At 49.9% G+C, this 18,872-nt stretch overlaps 1 protein-coding gene across 3 annotated transcripts in view; it reads right to left on the bottom strand.

Annotated features, from left to right (window-relative positions):
* Positions 1-18,553, bottom strand: part of LOC134957469 (selenoprotein Pb-like) — a 31,597-nt gene extending 13,044 nt beyond the window's left edge. Inside the window, exons 1-4 of one of the 3 annotated variants that reach the window (XM_063939430.1) lie at positions 18,214-18,553; positions 13,281-13,508; positions 8,049-8,261; positions 5,231-5,372 (exon numbers count right to left, since the gene is read on the bottom strand). In XM_063939430.1, coding sequence (XP_063795500.1) covers positions 5,231-5,372; positions 8,049-8,261; positions 13,281-13,486 — 561 coding nt within the window. In that variant the 5' untranslated portion in view covers positions 13,487-13,508; positions 18,214-18,553. Of the gene's footprint in view, positions 1-5,230; positions 5,373-8,048; positions 8,262-13,280; positions 13,509-13,863; positions 13,965-17,765; positions 17,939-18,213 lie in introns of those variants that run through there. The other 2 variants (XM_063939428.1, XM_063939429.1) reach the window with 2 other exon arrangements.
* Positions 18,554-18,872: the final 319 nt, after the last annotated feature.

Genomic DNA, 18,872 nt, shown 5'->3' with positions numbered 1-18,872 from the left:
CTGTCACCCTGTCCTGGTCCTGCCGCCCCTACCCTGGCCCTGTCACCCCTACCCTGTCCCTGTCACCCCTGGCCTTGCCCTGTCACCCCTGGCCTTGCCCTTTCACCCTTATCCTGGCCCTTTCACCCTTATCCTGGCCCTGTCACCCCTATCCTGGTCCTGTCACCCCTGTGCTTGCCCTGTCAACCCTATCCTGGTCCTGCCTCCCCTACCCTGGCCCTGTCACCCCTATCCTGGCCCTGTCACCCCTGTGCTTGCCCTGTCAACCCTATCCTGGTCCTGCCTCCCCTACCCTGTCACCCCTATCCTGTCCCTGTCATTTCTTTCCTGGCCCCGTCGCCCCTGTCCTGGCCCCGTCACCCCTGTTCTGGCCCCGTCACCCCTGTCCTGGCCCCGTCACCCCTGTTCTGACCCTGTCAAACCTGTCCTGGCCCTGTTACTGCATACCCTCCAACTACCTTTTTGGCAGGTACAGTACCCGCAGCGACTCCAGACCCCTCCCCAGTGCACCACACCTCCGCACCTTCCCCTCCACCACATGCGGCACCCCACCCCTCCCCCACACGCTGTGCCTCCAGACCCCCTACACCACCCGCGGCTCCCACTCATCCGCCCCTCCACCACCCACAGCACCTCCAGACCCCCTCCACCATCCACCCCCCATATATGTCTCCCCCTCCACCCGCAGCATCTGCAGACACCCTCCCCCATCTGCGGTCCCCCCCACACCCGCCACTCCCCCACCCAAGGCACCCCCGCACCCGTCCCTCCACCACCTGCAGCGTCTCCGGACCCCCTTCCCCATCCGCCGCACCACCCGCACCTGCCCCTCCCCCACCCGCGGTGCCTCCGGACCCCCTACCCCACCCCCGGCACCCCCGCCCCTTCCCATCCCACAGCACCTCAGGACCCTTCACCCATCCGCAACATCCCCGCATCTGCCCCTCCCCTGCCCCTCCCCCACCTGCAGTGCCTCTGGACCCCTCCCCCATCTGCAGCCGCCAATCCTCTGTCCCTCCCCCACCCGCAGCACCTCCCGAGCCTTCCCCATCCAGGTCCCCCACACCCTGCATCCGCCCCCTTCCACCCGCAGCATCTACAGACACCCTCCCCCATCCGCAGTCCCCCCCGCACCTGCTACATTCTGTACATCGTGCCCTGCAGGCGCTGTTCACGCCGTCGCACGGGGCTGCGCCTCCTTCACCATCGCACGCCCTTTCATTGTGCAATATTTAACCACTAACAAAGGAATGCAGGTAATACTCCATATAATACAAATATTGAACCCCAGAAAGGCGTGCAAGGGTTAAGGGGGCGTAGCCCCTTGCGACGGTGTGAAGAGCGCCAGTAGGGCGCGATGAAGCACCTAGTATATATATATATATATATATATATATATATATATATACACACACACACATACACATACACACACACTTTCTTTTTAAAGCCACCCTCTGCTTTTAAAAAGGGGGGACAAGGGGGATAACGGGGGCCCAGATATATCGTACTATAGTATATGCGCCTGGGTTACACCGGGTGTGGTATTGAAAGTCGACAGTAACTAGGTCGACAATGTCTAGGTCGACCACTATTGGTCGACAGTAACTAGGTCGGCAGGGTGTCTAGGTCGACAGGGTCTTTAGGTCGACATGTCAAAAGGTCGACATGAGTTTTTAATGTTATTTTGGTGTAGTTTTCTTCGTAGAGTGACCGGGAACCCCAATTAGTGCACCGCGTCCCCTCGCATGGCTCGCTTCGCTCGCCATGCTTTGGGCATGGTGCCTTCGCTCCGCTACCGCTTCGCTCGGCACAGATTACCGTTCCAATCGTAGTCCACGTGGATCGTTAAGTATGAAAAGGTTCAAAAAAAGAAAAAATTGTGAAAAACTCATGTCGACCTTTTGACCTGTCGACCTAGAACATGTCGACCTAAAGACCCTGTCGACCTAGACACCCTGTCGACCTAGTTACTGTCGACCAATAGTGGTCGACCTAGACATTGTCGACTTAGTTACTGTCGACTTTCAATCCGGATCCCGGTTACACCAGTGAGAACAATAGTATATGTGCCTGGGTTACAACAGTGAGAACAATAGTATATGTGCCTGGGTTACACCAGGAGAGAACAGTAGTATATGCGCCTGGGTTACACTAGGAGAGAAACGTAGTATATGTGCCTGGGTTACACCAGTGAGAGCAGTAGTATATGGGCCTGGGTTACACCGGGAGAGAACAGTAGTATATGCGCCTTGGTTACATTAGGAGAGAAATGTAGTATGTGTACCTCGGTTACACCAGGAGAGAACAGTAGTAAATGTGTCTCTGTTACACCAGTAGAGAACAGTAGTATATGTGCCTGGGTTACATTAGGAGAGAAATGTAGTATGTGTACCTCGGTTACACCAGGAGAGAACAGTAGTAAATGCGCCTTGGTTACATTAGGAGAGAAATGTAGTATGTGTACCTCGGTTACACCAGGAGAGAACAGTAGTAAATGTGTCTCTGTTACACCAGTAGAGAACAGTAGTATATGTGCCTGGGTTACACCGGGGGAGAACAGTAGTATATGCGCCTGGGTTACATCAGGAAAGAACAGTAGTATATGTACCTGAGTTACACCAGGAGAGAACAGTAGTATATGTGCCTGGGTTACACCGGGGGAGAACAGTAGTATATGCGCCTGGGTTACATCAGGAAAGAACAGTAGTATATGTACCTGAGTTACACCAGGAGAGAACAGTAGTATATGTGCCTGGGTTACACCGGGGGAGAACAGTAGTATATGCGCCTGGGTTACATCAGGAAAGAACAGTAGTATATGTGCCTGGGTTACACCAGGAGGCAATAGTAGTATATGTGCCTCGGTTACACCAGGAGAGACCAGTAGTAGGTTCCGGTATGAATGGTCGACCATGTTATGGTCGACAGTCATTAGGTCGACCACTATTGGTCGACATTGACATGGTCGACATGGACACATGGTCGACACATTAAAATGGTCGCCACATGAAAGTTCGACATATGAAAAGGTCGACATGAGTTTTTTTTTTTAGTTTTTTTGGTGTCGTTTTTTTGCGTAAAGTGACTGGGAACCCCAATTAGTGCACCGCGTCCCCTCGCATGGCTCGCTTCGCTCGCCATGCTTCGGGCATGGTGCCTTCGCTCCGCTACCGCTTCGCTCGGCACACTTTACCGTTCCAATCGTAGTCCATGTGGATCGTAAAGTATGGAAAAGTTCCCCAAAAGAAAAAAAAGTTAAAAAACTAATGTCGACCTTTTCATATGCCGACCTTTCATGTGTCGACCATTTTAATGTGTCGACCATGTGTCCATGTCGACCATGTCCATGTCGACCAATAGTGGTCGACCTAATGACTGTCGACCATAACATGGTCGACCATGTGAACGGATACCCCAGTAGTATATGTACCTCAGTTACAGCAGGAGAGAACAGTCGTATATGCGCCTGGGTTACATGGGGAGAGAACAGTAGTATATGCGCCTGGGTTACACCAGGAGAGAACAGTAGTACATGTACCTGAGTTACAACAGGAGAGAACAGTAGTGTATGTGCCTGGGTTACACCAGGAGTGAATAGTAGTATATGTGCCTCAGTTACACCAGAAGAGAACAGTAGTATATGTGCCTGGATTACACCGGGAGAGAACAGTAGTATATGTGCCTGGGTTACACCGGGAGAGAACAGTAGTATATGTGCCTGGGTTATACCAGGAGAGGACAGTAGTATATGCACCTCAGTTACAGCAGGAGAGAACAGCAGTATATGTGCCTGGGTTACACCAGGAGAGAACAGTAGTATATGTGGCTGGGTTATACCAGGAGAGGACAGTAGTATATGCACCTCAGTTACAGCAGGAGAGAACAGCAGTATATGTGCCTGGGTTACACCAGGAGAGAACAGTAGTATATGTGGCTGGGTTACACCAGGAGAGAACAGTAGTATATGTGGCTGGGTTACACCAGGAGAGAACAGTAGTATATGTGCCTGGGTTACACCAGGAGAGAACAGTAGTATATGTGGCTGGGTTACACCAGGAGAGAACAGTAGTATATGTGGCTGGGTTACACCAGGAGAGAACAGTAGTATATGTGGCTGGGTTACACCAGGAGAGGACAGTAGTATATGTGCCTGGGTTACACCAGGAGAGGACAGTAGTATATGTGCCTGGGTTACACCAGGAGATAACAGCAGTATATGTGCCTGGGTTACATCAGGAGAGAGCAGTAGTATATGTGCCTGGGTTACACCAGGAGAGAACAGTAGTATATGTGGCTGGGTTACACCAGGAGAGAACAGTCGTATATGTGTCTGGGTTACACCAGGAGAGAACAGCAGTATATGTGCCTCAGTTACAGCAGGAGAGGACAATCGACTATGCGCCTGGGTTACACCGGGAGAGAACAGTAGTATATATGCCTGGGATTACACCAGGAGAGAATAGTAGTACATACATCTGGGTTACTCCAGGAGAGAACAGTAGTAACTGTACCTGAGTTATCCCAGGAGAGAACAGTAGTATATGTACCTGATTTACCCCAGGAGAGAACAGTAGTATATGTACCTGATTTACCCCAGGAGAGAACAGTAGTATATGTACCTGATTTACCCCAGGAGAGAACAGTAGTATATGTACCTGAGTTACCCCTGGAGAGAACAGTAGTATATGTGCCTGAGTTACCCCTGGAGAGAACAGTAGTATATGTACCTGAGTTACCCCTGGAGAGAACAGTAGTATATGTACCTGAGTTACCCCAGGAGAGAACAGTAGTAAATGTACCTGAGTTATCCCAGGAGAGAACAGTAGTATATGTACCTGATTTACCCCAGGAGAGAACAGTAGTATATGTACCTGAGTTACCCCTGGAGAGAACAGTAGTATATGCGCCTGGATTACACCAGCATACCCTCCAACTGTACCTTTTTGGCCGGTACAGTATCATTCTTTTAATGGTCTGTACCGGCCATAAAGGGCTTTGTACCGGGTTTCGGCGTCTCCCAATCCTATTGATTCCTATGGAAGTGCCACGGGGCCACGAATCTCGCAGATGCTGGCAGGCAGCATCTATATTTTATCTGTGCAACTCCATACAAACTGGAATCGTGCCTTATGCAGAGTGATACAATGGCTTCATCTCACAGGATTTTGTGTATATTTATACTGATAGTATCTGACTGACAACATGTAATATTTGTATATACTATTACCGTTGCGTTATTGGTGATGTTTGCATAAAAGCTGCAATTTTGACACGAGTCTTCATAATAGGTTTGGTGAATGGCGGCATACACGTAGGGAAAGTGGAGGATGCTGTGAGGTAGTCGGATATGAAAGGTGAGACGGCCGCATCTGTATAAAATAAATAAATATAATTCACATGTACAGTATACATTCAGGCGATTGTGTTACAACCAGGTTACATGCAAAGGCTTTGAAACAGAATATAAATGAGATGGGGTTCCATTGTATACGCTGACAGGGTCAAATGGGCGACAATAAAAGGTAGACAGCGCTTAAAGGCTGACATGACAATGATCGACACACAAATGGACAACACACTTTTATGGTTTATCAACTGTTTCTTGATTTACTATCCATGTGGACTACGATTGGGAATAGTGACCTGTGCCGAGCATCTTGCCTGAAGCATGACGAGGGAAGCGAGCCCACGAGGGTATACATTTGCAATAATTGTGCTCACACATGATGAAACACACACCCAAAAAACAAGAGAGAAAAAAAATTAGTGTTGACTTTTTTGTGTGTGTCGACCATTGTAATGTCGACCTTTTACCCTGTCGACCTAATACATGTCGACAGTATGGGTCAAACTAATGACTGTCTATCTAGACATTGGGGCATATGTATTAACCTGGAGAAGGCATAAGGAAGTGATAAACCAGCGATATGTGCAAGGTGATACACGCACCAGCCAATCAGCTCCAATATGTAAATTAACAGTTGGGAGCTGATTGGCTGGTGCATGTATCACCTTGCATTTATCACTGGTTTATCACTTCCTTATGCCTTCTCCAGGCTAATACATCTGCCCCATTGTCTTTTATACCACACTCGCCGGGGGGGAGATGTACTAAGCCTGAAAAGTGATAAATATCACTGTGATAAAGCACCAGCCAATCAGCTCCTAACTGCCATGTCACAGGCTGTGTTTGAAAAATGACAGTTAGGAGCTGATTGGCTGGTGCATGTATCACCTTGCATTTATCACTGGTTTATCACTTCCTTATGCCTTCTCCAGGCTAATACATCTGCCCCATTGTCTTTTATACCACACCCAATGAGTTGCTGACCAGATGAGCTTATAACCTGAGAACCTTCCTACGGGGCTAGTGACGAGACATAGTAAAAATAGAAGTGTATGAAAGGTAATGTGAGGATTGGGGGGGTGTGAGCCCCCCTTTCCCTCTAAATTCTCCCTTGTGTCTGTTCTGTTTGTGCTTATTATGTGAGTGATGTGTACAGAAGCACAATATACAGTAGCGGCATGGGGCCTTATGCAGAGATGGATGCAGCGTTTGCATGTGGTGGCCACGTCCATCGGGTCTGCACACGTGCACTGGCCATAGTGTGCAGGGGGGGGGCATCGATGCAACGTTTCGCAGGCGTGTCCGGACCATTTCCGGGGCTGCTCCGAGGAAAATAAATGGTGCAGGCAGGGGTCAACCACAAATCAGTGCGTCCGCAATATCATTGTGGGGCGGCGCGTCACTTATGCTGGGCGGCCTTGCCCTGTGCTGGGCAGCCCCCAGCGTGTGAGAAGATGGACGCAGATCTTGCTGCGGAAGCAAGATCTGCATCCATCTCTGAATAACCCCCATAGTGTGGTACAGAACAGGAGCAAAATATGTTACAATATGTAACAGTAGGAATGCATATATACTCTGGTGTGTGGTTCTTCCGTGTCTGGTATTTTTTAAAATTGACTGGAACAGACCAATCACCAAATATTTCCCACCACAGGGATCATACAGATGGACCCCCGCTCATCTAAGCTTCTCTGCTGCACCTAGGTGCACCAAGGTTTATTAGCATAAGCCTTTCATCTATTGTTCTCAGCTGCAATACAATTCAGAGGGGGAGATTCAAATGTTTGAAAAGTCGGTTGGGTGTCTGTTTTTTCCTGTCTATTAGATAGGAAAAAACAAAATCCCAACTGACTTTTCAAACATTTGAATCTCCCCCAGAGAGTACAATACAGTAAGGGATTTAGGGGTACATTTACTAAGCAGTGATAAGAGCAGAGAAGTGAGCCAGTGGAGAAGTTTCCCCATCAACCAATCAGCAGCTCTGTATAATTTTATAGTATGCAAATTATAGATGTTACTTAGATGTTACCTCAGTGCTGATTGGTTGCCATGGGCACTTCTCCACTGGCTCACTTCTCCGCTCTTATCACTGCTTAGTAAATGTACCTTTAAGTCATTACAGCAGGGGATTAAGTCTGACTGCCCTGGCTCAATTAATCCTATTAAAGGCATAGGTGAGGAGAACTCCATCTGTACATACATGTGTATATGGGGATAGCTCAGAGCCGGATCTAACAAATATGATGCCCTAGGCAAGATTTTGGCTGGTGCCCCCTAGCACTGCCACTAGTGCTGCTGGAAATGCCTGGCATGAGTCAGCTGGCAGCTCTGCTAACGTCGGGTGCCTTTTGTTTATGAAAAATCATCTTATTTCCATTGCTATGTCACTAGGATGCACAACCAGCTTCTGCTGATTAAAATGATATGCAGCATGCCTATATTCTGTGTGTGACTGTGGCTGTATCTGCATACAAAATGCTACATTACAGTGATTTCCAGGAATACACGCAATGTAGCATTTCGTATGCAGATACAGCCGCAGTCACAGACAGAATATAGGCATGCCGCATATCATTTTAATCAGCAGAAGCTGCTTTTGCCCCTAGGCATACCAAATGCCCTAGGCATTTGCCTAGTTTGCCTATGCCTAAGGCCGGCTCTGGGATAGCTGCACAAACTGATCGCTGCTGCCACCTACCTGTCATAAATCAGGAAGTCGTCCTTATTTCCATCAAGAATATCCCACACGTCGTCCTGCTTTGGCAGTTGCTGGTACACCGGCACGCCCTCTGGAGCCCTTCTCTTCAACTCTTCAAACAGCAACTTTGAAAAAGAACTCTGGTCGTTTACAATCATGTAACTGATGTTTGTGAGTCCCTGGCTGGTCAGCTTGTCACGCAAGGGCCCCATACTGGAAGACAGGGGAATGTTTTACAGCTGTTATTCATGCAGCAGCGTAACCTGTGTTTCAATATGAGTCTGGCTTACGCCTGTTTAATGTACACTGACCGCCTCTGATTTATGTGTACACCAATTGCAGTTTGAATGTTATTTTTCCAGTCACTTGTATCAGGTGATGATTTCTGTCTCATGAGGTGAAAGTTCAACAGGTTAACTGATAATGATTGATATATGTTCAGAATATGGGGGAGAGTCATCAAATCTTGGGGGAGATAAAGTGAAGACGTTTCCCATACCGACCAATTGACATTTTACTGGCTGTGCTAGAAAAATTAGTTTGGTTGCTACGGGCAACTTCTCCACTTCAGGCCTGATTCTGAGCACTTGGAGCAGCATTTATTGGCGGCTGCCCATCTGCAGCTTTATGCAAATGCCCTACAAACTCCTCCCCTTGTTTACAACCATGCGACCCACCGTGCAAGGACTGCGACACCAACTTTTAGCGCCCACTGTGAAATACCGATTGGTGCATCCTTATACACCACCATCAGTCGCACCATTGAAACAGTTGCACTATTGAAACTTGTACAAGCTTTATGGCATGTTTAGGGCCTAATTCAGACCTGATCGCAACAGCAACATTTTTCTCTAATGGGCAAAACCACGTGCACTGCAGGTGGGGCAGATATAACATGTGCAGAGAGAGAACTGTAGTATATGTGCCTCGGTTACAGCAGTTGTTGCGCAAAGATTTCCTGGCTGCTGTGACGTGCGGATTGTCTGTCTCCATGAGTACCGTAAGCCACCCAATGATCCCCCGGCTGCATTAGCACATTAATGCTGTAGCTGCTGCTTCTATGTAAGCAGCAGCGATAGCACCTCCAACCTCACCACCTAGAAATTCTATACTGCCCATATCAAGTCGTCACCTGCTCTAGGAGATGCCTCCCCTAGCTGGACGTGCGCCTAGGTATATGAAGTGGGGGATAAATCTGCAGAGGTGAGTGGTGTAAAAGCGTTATGCCATATTAACTGTCCAACCACCGTCCACTATAGAACCACCCTTTCAGTAAAACTTCTGGTTGTCTCTATTACATGTGACCATTATATCATTAAGTCAGGCTTTCTTTTATATTGGGCTAACTGAAATACACTTCTCCACCAAATCACACCTGGGATTCACAAGATCAGGACAAGACCTAATCTCAGCCAACTCCTTCTCATTTCAGTAATCGTAGTCTGCAAACCTGTTTGCATGGGTGACCCTACACCCTCACTGAGTGTTTAAAGGCCAAGAGTCAGAATGAGGGTCTTACAGAAGGGTGACTGATGGTGGATTAGGTACCCCCAATTTATAGACATGTTACCATTGGTACAATCCACCTTAGTGTAGATCTTGGTGTACTATAGAAGCGGAGGTCCTTTCACTGTCTCCCCTTATTGTTTATTGTGACTCCACCCAATTTCATCCTCCTAAGGCCAAACTCAACCCTGCTGTTGCAACTCATAGATGGGATAGTGGATGCTAACCCATACCTTAGGGTTGTCGGAGACCCAGAGCAGAGACAAGGAGTCTAATATGCTGGTGGTATTCCCAAGGGACCCTCGCAAGGAGGTTTTGGATTTGCTTCGCCCAACACACAGGTCGCTGCCCTTTGTCTGGGTTCCCAAATATGGGGGCTGGTATGCACTGGAGATGGTACTTAGAGATTCGATGAGAAGCAAATAGGAGACAAGATGATATACTGGATCGGAGCAGGACTTGAGGTCAGGAACTGGAACAGGGAGCAGACACTAGGATGGCAAAGACCGGGAACAGAGCACAGGGAAAGCAGGAATCAGTAATGAAGCACAGGGAAGGCAGGAACCAGGACCCGGGCACACAAGTAGAGCACTGGGAAGCACTGAGGCTGTTATACAGGATTGCAGTTTGAGAACCTATACTCTGGCACAGGAGAATGCCCAGAGACTGCTTTTATAGGCGGGATTGAATTTAGCACCAAACGTAATGTCACGTTTTTTGTGAACCTGGCCCTTTAAATTTTACACCAGTCGGTGCGTGTATCCCTGTGGGAAATGTGGCGCCTGGCACAAGGGGAACACAGGAGAAGGGAGCGCCAGCCACTGAGAAATCGCCACGGCAGGACTACAGCAGCTGCGGGGATTGCAGCGCTGTCGGGCATAGTAAGAAGGCTCTGTGACCTGGCGCACTGCAACACCTTCCATCTGGTGTTCCCTCACTATATGGGACTGCTTCTACTATTTATTTTCCTCTAGTCCTCTGTTACTGCCGCTGTAGAATACACCCACTTTCATACCAGGTCTGGACCATAGCTTTTCCCCTTCCACATTGTGATGCCTTTTCTGATTATACAGTGCTTTCCTTCCCTATACAATGTATTTCTCCATTACCTACAGCAGTGATATTTTTATCCCTTAATACACACTCCATGTTCTTTCCTGCAGTTGTCCCCGCTGTAGACATTTAGCTGCCTCCAAGGGCCACATCCTGGCCCTCTTTTAGTTACTCCTCTCTTATAATCAACTCTTGAAAGATGCTCACAAATTGGCCTGGCAGAGAGATACCGGAGATATTTTGGATCCAGAGGGAAGGTCCACAATCAAAACAGTACTACAGTAGCCAACAGCTCTATATTTTAATTACACCAGTGCTTAAAGTGGTCCTAGAGAAGTAGTGGACCCCACCCCACCCCACGCGCCTAGTAAATAAAGGGAATGCGCGTGCCGTAAAAAGGGGCGTGGTCTCAAAAAGAAAGGGGCCTTCTGTAGTAGTGCTCCTAGTAGTAATGCCCCCTGTAGTAGAGCCCCCAGTGATAATGCCCCCTGTAGTATTGCCCCACAATTAATAGTGCCCCCAGTATTAATGCCCCTTTGGTAATGCCCTCTGTAGTTGTGCCCCTAGCAATGCCCCCTGTAGTATTTGCCCTGTAGTACTGCCCCTTTGGTAGTTCCCCTTTAGTATTGCCCCCTTGGTAGTGCCCCCTTGGTAGTGCCTCCTTGGTAGTGCCCCCTTCAGTAGTGCCCCTTGCACACACAAAAAAAGACAATACTTACCTCCTCGAAACTATGGGAGAGAGGTCATGACGTCTCTCCCATAGTGAACTCTGTGGCAGCCGGAAGCCGGAGCTCAGTACTGAGCTCTTGCCTCCAGTTGCCGCTGTGGGGAGGGAGCCGGGCACCCGCTGGTAATACAATCTTAGCGGGCGCCTGGCATCTCTCTGCGGTGAAGGACTGAAATCGCGTTAGGTGAGCCGGAGGAGGCGGAACTGCGTTCCGTCTCCAAATGGAAATGACAGAATGCAGTTCCGTCCAGTTCCGGCTGACTTTAACCCCTGAATTGCACCACTTGGTAACTTTAGCCCTCCTGGTGGTCCAACACATGCAGCTAAGGGAGGAGTATGGCTAGCCCTGTGTTAAGATGGCTTACTAACTTATTCTGGTGTGCTACTGTAAATCTGTAACTCAGTTTATTCCCGATTATCGGGAATCTGCAGCTGCGCAAGGCAGAACAGGTCTTGCGATGTTACCCGTAGTTCCACTCTGCCATTTCCTGATTGACAGGCAGTGGCATTGAGGGGTGGAGAAAGGCCTGTATTCCTAAAAACAGGCGTGTTACCCCATTTTCTGGCAGGGGAGAGCCAATGGCCTGCTACCTGGCCTCGTAGCCCCCACTTCTTTTGGCCAGCTGCGCGAGCTAAAACTTACTCAGCTGGCCATCTGCATGGAACATGGCAACCTTTGGAACCCAGCTTGCAGCATCGGTCACAGCTACATACAGGAGGCGTCTCTTCTAATGAGACATCTCCTACATGTCTTTGCTAGAAATCAGACGGAAATTCAATGCTGCTTGCATGTGGCAATGAATTTCTGTCCATCTCTGAATCGGGTCCTTAGTTGGCACATATAGTAAATACAACCTTTGTCCTGCTCATATTTGATCTGAAATGTAAGCAGGAAAAGGTAAACTTTTATTCCCAGTCTCGCTCTCCCTCTGCTGGCTTTCACTGATTTTTGCTCTGTACTGTAGAAGCAACAGTGGGACAAATTAAGGAAATTGTTTTTTTTCCGTCCCCTTATAATCCCTGTAACACAAATAAATCCATATTCCGCTTTGCTACCAAATGAAACGGCTTTAGCGAAAATTAACATAAACTTAGTTACATAGTAACATAGTTAATAAAGTTCAAAAGAGGCAAAATGCTCATCGGGTTCAACCTGTATTCTGTATTAAGCTGTGCACGTTATAATGCACCAGCTGAAGTAATGGTTTCGTACCTATTGGCAACTATATTTCGTACCACTCCCAGATACTTAATGGCCATATATTAAATGCTATAGCCTTGGATACTTTTTTCAGCTAGAAAACTGTCCAATCCATTTTTAAATGTATTTACAGAGTCCGCCATTATTACCTTCTCCGGCAGGGAGTTCCAAATCCTTATTGCCCTTACGGTGAAGAACCCTTTCCTACATTGTGTATGGAAATTCCTCTCCTCTAGCCTCAGCGAGTGCCCACGTGTCCTATACAGAGTTCTATTAATAAACAAGTCCCCTGCTAACTCCTTGTAATGACCCCTTACATATTTGAAGATATTAATAATGTCTCCTCTTAGTCGCCTCTTTTCTAATGTATACATATTTAACCTAGTAAGCCTTTCCTTGTATTCCAATGTCTCTAACCCTTTAAATACTTTAGTAGCTCGCCTTTGGACTCTTTCGAGTTCCCGGATATCTTTTTTATGGTATGGTGCCTAAAATTGAACACAATATTCCAGGTGCGGACATAGCAATGCTTTGTACAGCGGCAGTATTACATCCTCGTCCCTTGTCTCAATACCCCGTTTCAGTGAGGCTAAGAAATACAAAGTTTTGTCTAACTAAATGGAGGCTGAAAAGATTAACAGCAGAAGTAATTGATAAGACTGCTGGGTATTTTACCTTCCTATATTAGACCTTCCCAACGGTTACAAATATTCCATGTTTCTGTAAATGCTAGGAGATTACTTACTTGGCGGCCTGGATAAGGCAAAAGCCGCAACTTGCCTGAAGAAGAGCCACGACCGTGACTTGGCCGTAGGACTTTCCCATGGGCACCTCGGAACCAATACTCCAATGAGGGGCCGGCTTACAGATGGACGTTTCATTCAGTGATGAGGAAACCAGAGCCAGGAGTCCCAGGAGGGTGGTCATAAAAAGAGCTGAGCCCCCCATCATGGAGACTGGACCCTCAATGTATCTGTGAATAGAACACAGTCTTTTTCAGTGGTTGTTACCCTAAACTATAATATAAAATTTTGTCACCTCTGATACTACATGCGGCCTCGTTAAATTACCAAGCTGGATAACTAAGCAATAATAATAATGCAGGTTGTGTCTGTTACGCATTTAGAGCCCACAGAGACACTTCAGGGACCCAGTAGAGAAATGTTCTCGGTTTCTCATCTAGTGGGACTCTTTGGAAGGTATGGCAGAGGTACTGTAGGTGGAATATTTCCTTGCAGAATTCATAGGTGGCCAGCTGAACACATAAACCATTGCTGCATCGAGACCTCATGTTGCCTCCCACCTTCCCCACCTTCCCCTATACTCACATTTTGCTCCTGTCTTCTACCCAGCTGGTGAGTAAAGGAGTATTTAGCACAATGTGACCAGGATCCCTGCACTTTATCCCAGCCCTCCTCCCTGGAGACGAGTCAGTGGCACAGCTGCCAATCCCCCCCCCCCCCAGTTCCCCCTTGAACAATCACGGACATTGGACCCCCTATCAGTTCTCGTCCTCCAGGCCAGTGACAGAGGCACATTGACTCCTGGACGTTGGTGTTTCAGAATATTGTTTTCTTTTTTTTTCTGTCCCCAATGGACCAGTTGTCATGGAAATTTGTAGGATATTTATTACCAATTACTTCTAAATAAACAGTAAAAGTACTCTTTATATGCTTTCTGTGTGGCTGCAGCAGAGTTAAGCACAAGTCCATTTGTCTAGCGTAATTTGAGCATTTACGCTGTGCATATGCACTGAACCAAGTACGGGCGATAGATGGTCAGACGCATCTGATCTTGCAAGTGAAGAGGTGTAACTGGACAGCAACGGGCCCTCTAATAGGTGACGCTCAGTGAGGGCGTGTCAATGCGGCTGCGGGCTGTGCAGTCACCATAAGTGTAAATGTGCATGCACCTGGGATAGTGCAAGGGTGCACTGATGATGATGATGACCAGTATCAGATCAAGTGTAAAGGGGAAGGCGCATTGCTAGTTACGTACAGCTCTACAGGCGAATATACGCATTTACATCCATGCATGCAATGTGGGAGGCTGACATGCATTCAGCCACGCATCAGAACCCTATATATTCTACATATTGTGTCAGTGCAACAAGGCTTACATGCTGTGTCATCTAGGGCTGCAAATATGACATATCTAATATACAATGTTCCATTTCTGAAACAGCGTCGGACTGGCTGACCAGGGAACCGGTTCCGATCCATTTTTGCCAGAACAATGTTTAGAAGCAACCGGTCCTTTACACCTGCTACCTGCATCGCAGGTAATTGCAGGTGCCAGTGCAGAGAACCAGGTGCCTCTAAACATTGTCCCAGCATAAATGGACCGGAATCGTTCACCGGTCAGCCAGTCCGACGCAGGTCTGAAATGATTGCAGGACTTATGCCATCACCAGTGGCGCATCTATAATAGGCACACAGCCTGCACCCATGTATTATACTTCCCTGCCGGAAGTCTTTCCTCGGCGCTGCACAAATTACTGGGAAAATGGCACGTGGTAATTTTCCTGGAGATTTAAGCATAAGCAGTAGAATAATCAGCAGGAACATGCTCACCTGCACCGCCGTGAGTACCAGGTAATGTAGTGAGCATAGCCTAACCACAGAGGTGTGTCCAAGCCCCCTACAAAAACCCATGAATATAATGGATATGTAGGCTGTTGCCAGCTGACAGGTAAGAAGGTAGGGAGATGTGATTCCAGGGCCCTGCTGGGCCCCTCTAACAAGCCAGGGCCCCAGAAATTAGCACCCGCTCTGCCTGGCTGTGAGAGGGGAGAGGTCCTGCCTGGACACGACATGTGGGCCCCTCTTCTCTTAAGCTGCCCCCAGAGCCGGATTAAGGGGGGGGGGGGGGGTCCTGGGGGTAAGTACCCCAGACCCCTTTCTAAAAGGGCCCCCTGCCATCCGCCAAAGGTCGGATCTTTACCGATCTGATCTGCAGCGCTCCAGGATCCCCGCAGCACTAGCAGGCAAAATCGTAGCCGCCAGCGCCAGCCTAATAGAAGACAGGACAGGACAGCTGAGCACAGCAGGAGGCAGCCTGCTGCACTTATAGATGCTGCCCCCATCCCTGCTGGAGACCCGCCGGGCGCCCACGTGCTATGCGCCCGGCACTCATCCCTGCTGCTGCCGGGCTCCCACGTCGGGAGCTCCCGGTTCTTGTTCCTGTCGCCATTGGGCTCCCACATGGGGTGCACGGTGCACCCGGTTCCTGCTGCCGCTGGAGCCACGCAATGCGCCTACTGGTAGGCTTTTAATATTAAACAACCTCCTCTCACCCTGCTTCCTCTCCCAACCTGCACACCCCCTCTCACCCGGCACCCCCTCTCTCACCCTGCGTCCTCTCCCACCCTGCACACCCCCTCTCACCCTGCGTCCTCTCCCACCCTGCACACTCCCGTCTCCATACATCCCAACATGACCCTCTCCTGGCGGGACACAATGCTCTGCTCCTGGACGTTCCTCTTAATTTATCATTGTAATCACCTGTGCTGAAACACCTGTCTTATCCATTAACCTGTTCAACACAGGTGCCTGCAATCATACATTAAGAGGGAAGTCCAGAAGCAGAGCATGGTGTCCCTCCTGGAGGAAGTCATGTTGGGAGGTATGCCTCTCACCCTGCTTCCTCCTGCAACCTGCCCCCCCCCCCCCCCGCTCTCAGCCTGCACCCCCCCCCCTCTCATCCTGATTCCTCTCCCAACCTGCACCCCCTCCCTCACCCTGCGTACTCTCCCACCCTGCACAACCCCCTCTCACCCTGCGTCCTCTCCCAAACGGTACACCCCCCTCTCACCCTGCATCCTTTCCCACCCTGCACCCCCCCTCTCACCCTGCACACCCCCTCTCACCCTGCATCCTTTCTCACCCGGCACACCCCCTCTCACCCTGCATCCTCTCCCACCCTGTACAACCCCCTCTCACCCTGCATGCTATCCCACTTTGCACAACCCCCTCTCACCCTGCGTCCTCTCCCAAACGGTACACCCCCCTCTCACCCTGCATCCTTTCCCACCCTACACCCCCCCTCTCACCCTGCAAACCCCCTTCTCACCCTGCATCCCCCCTCTCACCCTGCATCCTCTCCCACCCTGCACAACCCCCTCACCCTGCATGCTCTCCCACTTTGCACAACCCCCTCTCACCCTGCGTCCTCTCCCAAACGGTACACCCCCCTCTCACCCTGCATCCTTTCCCACCCTACACCCCCCCCTCTCAACCTGCACCCCCCCTCTCACCCTGCATCCTCTCCCAACCTCCACACCCCCCTCTCACCCTGCGTTCTCTCCCAACCTGCACACCCCTCTCTCACTCTGCGTCCTCTCCCACCCTGCATCCCCCTCACCCTGCGTCCTCTCCCAACCTGCACACCGCCTTCTCACCCTGCACACCCTCCTCTCACCCTGCAAACCCCCTTCTCACCCTGCGTCCTCTCTCACTCTGCATCCTCTCCCAACCTGCACCCCCCCCTCTCACCCTACACCCCCCCTCTCACCCTGCAAACCCCCTTCTCACCCTGCATCCTTTCTCACCCTGCACACCCCCTCTCACCCTGCACCCTCTCCCACCCTGCACAACCCCCTCTCACCCTGCATGCTCTCCCACTTTGCACAACCCCCTCTCATCTGGTGCCCCTCTCCCATCCTATGTCCCCCCTCTTCCTCTTTCCCTCTCCCCAATATGTCCTATTCACACCCTGCATCCCCCCTCTCATCTGGTGCCCCTCTCCCACCTTGCAACCCTCTCCCACCCAGTGTCCCAATCCTCAATATGTCCCTCTCCCACCCAGTGTCCCAATCCTCAATATGTGCCTCTCCCACCCAGTGTCCCGATCCTCAATATGTCCCTCTCCCACCCAGTGTCCCAATCCTCAATATGTCCCTCTCCCACCCAGTGTTCCAATCCTCAATATGTCGCCTTTGACGTGCGCAACAGTAGACCCTGGACAGTAAATTTTACATACCCTCACTTCAAAATTCCCACCTCGACCACTGTATATGTATATATATGTATGTGTTTTTATATATATATATATATATATATATATTTATTTTCATCCGCCTGCCTCTTTATTAGGGGCCCTACTGACTGAAGTGCCCCGGACCCCCCCCCCCAGCCTTAATCCGGCTCTGGCTGCCCCTCTCTGTCACTGTGCCTGTGTTGTGAGGCATGTGTGTAGGTTGTACTTGTCTTCTCCATCACTCCATACTTGCCTACTCTCCTGGAACGGCCGGGAGGCTCCCGAAAATCGTGTGGCACTCCTGGACCCCCGGAAAGGAGGGCAAGTCTCCCAGAGCCTGCACACACCAGCCAGACAGCCCTTACAGCCGTCAGTACACCCCTGCAGCCACCACTGAATTGGGGACATCATAGCCCCGCCCCCTGCTCAATGCTGGTAATCTGGTCACTGTAAAGGGGGGGCACGTCCACGTCCCCGCTCTGCCCACATACATTGATGCCGCGCCCCCTGTTGTGCCGTCCTGGCTACCCTCTCCCAGAGGGGGCAGTCAGAAAGTCAGCAAGTGTGCTTCACTCTCCTCTGACCAGTTTAGCTTGCAGGTGTGAGTGCTAAGTGTATAAGGAATCTCCGCACATGCAGATTTAATAACACAGGTATTGGTATGTGATGAATGCAGAGTGTGTCAGGGTCCGGGGTCTTACCATTGGCGCTGGGTCCCGGGGTCTCCCTGTTCGGGTCATGGCGGTGCTGCGGCGGTGGGTGTCCGGTCCCCGCTTGAGGTAAGGGGCTGCGGTGAGTCTGGCAGAGGCGGCTGGTTTGAGCACTGGAGATCAGGAATCAGGGATTTAGCAGGGTAAGAAGCACTTCCTTATGTGTCTGCAGCAGACTTGCCTACTCTCCCGGATTCTGCGGGAGACACCCTGTTTCTCGGGTAGTACCCCGAAGCCCTGGAAGAGTGGGCACCCGTCCCGGATTCTGCCCACTTCCAAGGAAAGTGGGCAGAATGGGGAGCTAAATAGTGCCGAATCGAGGACCCGGTGGAGGAGGCGGGGCTCCGCCCATATGCAAATACTGCACAATCGTGGTATTTGCTTGTGCAGTGGGAGTGGCCTGGTGACATCATTGGCTCAGCCCCGCCTCCATTGCCGTCCACCTGCTTCTCCCCTCCAAGTATCTCCCATAGAGGAGAGAAGAAAAGTAGGTAAGTATGGTCTGCAGTTGTGGAAGCTGCCATGTTGGAGACCAATGCATGCAGTGTAGCCAAAAGCAGTGCTCTCTGTGGTTTCTCATCCAATCCCAGTCTGCTTTCCCTTTTAAAAGGGTTTGGATTTGAATCAAACACTGCCAGTGCTATATGTTG

The sequence above is a fragment of the Pseudophryne corroboree genome, chromosome 9 (assembly GCF_028390025.1).
Source record: "Pseudophryne corroboree isolate aPseCor3 chromosome 9, aPseCor3.hap2, whole genome shotgun sequence".
NCBI classification, from domain to species: domain Eukaryota; kingdom Metazoa; phylum Chordata; class Amphibia; order Anura; family Myobatrachidae; genus Pseudophryne; species Pseudophryne corroboree.
This window is presented reverse-complemented; position numbering and strand designations above follow the sequence as displayed.